The 5,620-nt window shown below is 54.1% G+C and overlaps 1 protein-coding gene across 1 annotated transcript; it reads right to left on the bottom strand.

Moving 5' to 3' along the window:
* Positions 1-3,577: 3,577 nt before the first annotated feature.
* On the bottom strand, positions 3,578-5,344 carry LOC120099267 (polypyrimidine tract-binding protein 1-like). Its single transcript, NM_001416716.1, has one exon. It carries the CDS (start codon positions 5,342-5,344, stop codon positions 3,578-3,580), a length of 1,767 nt encoding a protein of 588 aa, NP_001403645.1.
* Between the last annotated feature and the right edge of the window lie 276 nt (positions 5,345-5,620).

The raw sequence follows: 5,620 nt of genomic DNA, 5'->3' as shown, positions 1-5,620 counted from the left end.
TTAGGCCAAGCAAAGAAGCAATAATTAACCTCCCTGTTATCGCCACGCCAGGTCAACTTCTGTAGTCAGCTAAAGGCTGTCCCGTGAGGCCCAAAAGGACAGGATGCTTGTTTGAGATAGGAGATAGCTCACTGCGTTTATCACCGTGAACTTACCTTTTAGCAGTTGTCAACTTCGGGTCAGGGAGGCACAGCTGGTAGTATTTACCCTCATCTGTTTGCTCTCCATCATTGTGTCACCTGAGGCCCCTACCAGTGGCTCATCTTTAAGTCAGTAGTGATAAGCCTGGCTTATTTTCATCTAGGCAGTGGCAAACGGTTTGAGGAGCAATTGCTGAAATGATAGCTAGCATTTGAAAGTTTAAGCCGCCTCAATGGAGCCCCTGCTGCCTTCCCCTATTCGCTGAGGCAGCGGTTCCCAACCTTCCTAAGGCTGAGACCCTTGAACACTTGTTGTGGTGAGCCCAGCCAATTGCCCTCGTTGCTACTTCATGGCTGTAGTTTTGCTACCGTTGTGAATCCTAATGTAAGTATCTGTGTTTCCAGATGGTGTTAAGTGGCCTCTGTGAAAGGGACATTCGGTCCTGCCCTCTAGGGCTTATGTACATGCAGGGGTCAGGACCCAAAGGTGGAAACTGGTGCCCTGGGGCCTTGCCTACCCCAGCCAACAGGCAGGAGTGCAAGCTCACCTGGAAGAGAGCCCTCAGCCTCAGCTCAGAGAGTTAAGAAGGGGAACAGGGGGAGGCTTTGGCTGTGGTAGTCATTTAATTCTCCCTCTGCTGAGATCAGATACTAGGCAAAAAACAAAAAGCAAAAAAACAAAAAAACAAAATCCACAAACACTTTTTAGCAGGAAAGGTTTATTTGTGTCTGCGGTTCTAGGAGATACAGTCCATTGCAAGAGGGAAGGCATGGTGACAGTGCTGTGAGGTGGTTGGTCACTCTGCACCCCAGATATGAAGCACAGAGTGGATAAGAAGCTGGCCTGGGCCATGGAAGCACAAGATCGGGCCCCACGTGACTCAGTTTCCCCAGCAACGTTCCACCTCTGAAAGAGCTGCCACCTTCCAGAAGAGCGATGCAGGCCGAGAAGCAAGCATTCAAACATGCTCTGACCATGGAGTTCTGCTCCTGCCCGCCCCCCCCCCCCATAGTCTCATGGCCACCTCATAGTGCAAGCAATGCCATTCCAGTTTCAAAGGCACTCATGGTCCTTTAACAGTTCCAATGGTGTTCAGGAGTCCAGATCTCTTCTGAGACTCAAGGCCAGATCTTAACTGTGTGAGCCCCTGTGAAATCAAAGACAGGTTACATCCTTCCAACACAAGATGGCACGCCTGGGGAAAGAGCAAAGGAAGATCAGACCAAAGCAAGACTAAAGCCCAGCGGGGGACACAACAAACCCTGCTGCCACTTCATGCCCATTCATTCTCTGGGAACCCTGGGAACTCTTGGCTCCAGAGTTCTCGCTTAGCCCCGTGCCTCCAGCTCTGCCATCTGGGGCACATGTAGCAACTCTCTTGGGATGGCTCCACTCTGGGCTGATAGCTTGTCTCAGCAGATGGCCTTGGCATGTCCTTGGCATGCCCCCACCTCCTGGGCTCTGTACTGTGAACAAGCCTTTGCCCCAACAGCATTCCAACAGCAGCCTGGGGCCTCCTCTCAGGGAATATGATCCTGCTGCCTGCCACCCTTTGCTACTTAGTCCCAGTGGCTTCACTGACCCTTGACCCAAAGCTCTATTATCCCCAAGCCTTGCAATGTGCTTGCTTGCAAAACCATCACCAGCAGCAGCAGCAGCAGTGGCAGCAGTAAGGGGAGGAGGGGGAGGGGGGGAGGAGGAGGAGGAGGAGGAGGAGGAGGAGGGGGAGGAGGAGGGGGAGGGGGGGAGGAGGAGGAGGAGGAGGAGGAGGAGGAGGAGGAGGAGGAGGTTGCCATATCAGCCTGAGATATCCTATGGTCCCTCAAGACCAAAGCCTTAGTGGTCTCCGTCTACCTTGGTGGTTTAGACAGAGCGCATGGATTTCTGGCATGGTCTCTTTGAGAACCCTCAGTGCCTCTACTTTCCCATACATTTGCACTTTTATAGGCAGCAGCCCTTCAGTGGGCATGGCCTTGACCTCCGGGTGCCACCCCTACTGTGCCAGTGCAGACCACGAGGCTTCCTCCTCTGTATTGGGGCCGCATCCTTTAAAGAGGACAGCTGTGTTTGGTCTGTAAGTTTGGACTCTTCTCTCCCTGACAATCTGCACATTTTCCACACCCTTCTGCTCCACTTGCTGCTCTCTGTCTCTGTAGGACCCGTGTGAGAACACTGAGCAGTAAGCAGGACACAGTCAGAATGCCATCCTGTCTGTAAGCTTCTCCCAACAACCTAAGGAGACTATTACATTTGACTTCTGCCTCACTCATATTCTCAGGGCACAAGCCAAGGGCAGCTAGGGTTTTTGCCAGAAGGTCACACCAATGGCCCCCAGCACGGTTCCCATAGGAGCCTTACTCCCCCTCTGAAATTCCCCAAGCTGGGCCTCTGCCTTCTGGATTTCTCTTGGCCTCCTAGTCTACCCAATCCCCACCAGAATGGCCCATGAAGCTCTTCTTTGAGCACTGCAGACCCCTTTGAGCCCAAAGTTCCAAAGCATTCCATATCCCTCCCTGAGACCAGTTCCAAAGCCCTCCATGCTGCATGGCCAGGATTATCATAGGAATGGCCCCTGTCTAATCTCTTCCTACCTTGGTTACTTGTCTGCTTGCTTAAGAACAAATACCCAGGCTTAAAGGAGGAATGGGAAAGGGTACGGTAAGTCTCACCTTGGTGGAGAAGGTGTGGTAGTCAGAGCAGGAGCCTGAAAAGGGGCAAGAGGCTGTCTGTCGGCATCGCACGTGTGGTCAGGAAGCAGCAGAGCAAGAACAGGAAGTGGTGCTGGGCTAAAGAAAAGAGCCTCAAGGCCAGTCCCCCAGCAACTCACCCCTCCAGTAGGACTCTCCCTCCTCAAGGTTCCAAAGCCAATCAAAAGAGTCCCACCAGCTGGTGACCACCAGTTCAGAGACACCGGTCTCTGGAGGCCACTTTACCTTCAAACTATACTAGAAATTTGGGTGCTGGCAGGCCTCCAAGGCAGGAAAGTGGCATTTCTAATGTCCGGAGCACCTGCTGTAGACAAATGTCTGGATCCCCACAGGGAAGTGCCCTGCCTTTGCAGGGGAAAAGGAGGCTGCTAGGGCCCTCTCCCAGCAGGCAGGGGGCCTTAGTCAGTCCTTTGAAAATCAAGTAAGTAGCTCATCTCTCTCTCTCTAAAGCAATAGCACACATCTCTGTTCTGTTAAGGTCAGTCCAGTCTCTCTCTCTCTCTCTCTCTCTCTCTCTCTCTCTCTCTCTCTCTCTCTCTCTCTCTCTCTCTCTTCTGTTCTTTTTTTTTTTTCCGGAGCTGGGGACTGAACCCAGGGTCTTGCCCGTGCTAGGCAAGCGCTCTACCACTGAGCTAAATCCCCAACCCTAGTCCAGTCTCTTTTAAAGTTACCTTTTCTCAAGAGGGGGCAGGGGAGATGTGTGATGGGGAGGAGCCCAGCCGGGTCCTCTAGATAGTCATCCTGGAGAAGGAGACTCGCATGTGGTGGTTCTGGCCTAGGAGGTGACCATGCAGGTCTACAAGAGCCTGGATGGCCTCCTCTGTGGAGCCCATCCGGATCAGTGCCATCTTGTGGTTCTTGGGGAAGAACCTAAAGGCCTTGACAGCATACCCGTTGCTGGAGAAGAGGTTCTTGAGCTCTTCCTCAGACACCAAGGAGGGTAGGTTGGAGAGGTGCAGGGTGGCTGAGGGCGGAAAGATGTTCTGGAAGTTCTTGGATCCGGGCTTCTTAAAGCGGTGCAGCGGGGAGTTGGCATAGTCCTTGGTGAGGCCCTGGTCCTCCTTGCCCTCCCGGGGCAGCTTCACACTCTGGTGCTTGGACAGCAGGATGCAGAGAGCCTTCCCATACAGCTTGTGCCCATTCAGGTGCCTCAAGGCCAGCTCAGCCTGACTCCCATCTGCCATCTGCACTAGCGCGTTCTCCTTCCTGTTGAACAAGATCTTCACTCGGTGCACATCGCCATAGGCACCAAAGAGAATGAAGAGGCTTCGGGGTGTGACTTTCTCTTGGTTGAGGTTGGCAACCAGGAGGACAGGGCTCCCCACACCCGGGGAGCCTGAGGTGACCATTGAGCCCTCTGCTCCAGGTACTGCTGCTGCTGCTATTTCTGCTGCTCCTACTGCCGCTGCTGCTGTTGATGATGATGATGATGATGATGCCATTGCCACTTCCTGTATGGCTTGGGGGTGCAGGGTCTTAAAAACTTCTGGGTTGGCCAAGCCTGCAGCTTGAGGAATTGCAAAGGTGTGGGGTAACGCAATGCTTGCATAGGGAGAGGCTGAGCTCATGGCAGGTGCAGGGAGAGCTGAGGCCATGTTCTGGACCTGGACCGGAGAGGGCTGACTGTCATCTGAGGGCAGGTCTGGGCGCATGTAGTCGCGGCTCTTGTCGTTGTTGTACTTGACCATGAGGTTGGTGAGCCCGGAGAAGGAAATGCGCAGTGTACAGCAGGCGTCGTAGATGTTCTGCCCATCCAAGAACAGCTTGGCACGCTCGGCACTCATCACGTGGGCATACTGTAACAGCGCCTGGAACCGGTTGTTCTTGGTACAGGTGATGATTTTTAAAACTGTGCCAAACCTGGAGAAGATTTGGTGCAGCACTTCCAAGGTCACTCGGTAAAAGTAGTTCTCCACAAGTATCCTGAGCACAGGGCTCTGCCAGGCCACCACTAACTCCGTGTCCACAGCAGAGGCAGGGGGGGCCAAGGCCACAGTCCCTGCCTGGTAGGAATCCTCAGGTGGCAGGCATGGCTGAGCACCCAACTGGCTGGGGACAGCAGTCTGGCCACTGGCAGCAGCCTGGCCAGGAACAGCCACCAGACTGGAGGCAGTGGCTTCCCTAGAGTCACCCGCCTGACTCAGGGAAATCTCCTGGCTGGGGGAGCTGCTTACCTTGAGCTCCCTGTAGTGGGCGAACTGAATGTGAACGGGCTGCCCACGCAGCACAGGAGGCATCCAGGTGTAGTAGTTGATCATGGTGTTGGCGGACTCCTCTGTGCTCATCTCCACGAAGGCCTGGTTCTTCGCCCTCAGAAACAGTAGGTTGGAGACCTCCCCGAAAGGCAGAGCGAGACAGAGAATCTCTCCTTCGGTGACACAGCTTGGCAGCCTGAGGATGTGGACCAGTCTGGAGGGGTCCCGGGTGCCCCAGCTGTCTCCTTTGAACCTCTTGCTGCCATTTCCTTCAGCTGCGGGGGGCGAGTTTCTGCTCATGACTGCTGCTTGGTTCTGGACAGGACACTGGCAGAGAGAAGACTTCACAGGACCACAGCCCTATAGCAACTGCTGTGTCTAAGGCACCCAGAGTAGAACTGCAGGAGATGGAGTGGAGGGGAGTGAGGAGCCCAGCGCTCCTTGTTGGATACAATGTTGGCCTGATTAAAGTCACATGTCTCCACTACTGGACACTGAGAAGCTCCTCCCACAGTCCTGGGGCCATTTTCAGTCTCTCTGACTTTGTGTGTCTCTCTTGCTCTCTCTGTTTCAGTC

Source organism: Rattus norvegicus, chromosome X (genome assembly GCF_036323735.1).
Source record: "Rattus norvegicus strain BN/NHsdMcwi chromosome X, GRCr8, whole genome shotgun sequence".
NCBI classification, from domain to species: Eukaryota; Metazoa; Chordata; class Mammalia; order Rodentia; family Muridae; genus Rattus; species Rattus norvegicus.
The sequence above is the reverse complement of the archived record's forward strand: the minus strand, read 5'-3'. Positions and strand labels throughout refer to the sequence as shown.

Excerpts from the sequence above, each read along its gene's own strand:
- LOC120099267 (NM_001416716.1), bottom strand. The coding sequence starts at position 5,344 with ATGAGCAGAAACTCGCCCCCCGCAGCTGAAGGAAATGGCAGCAAGAGG.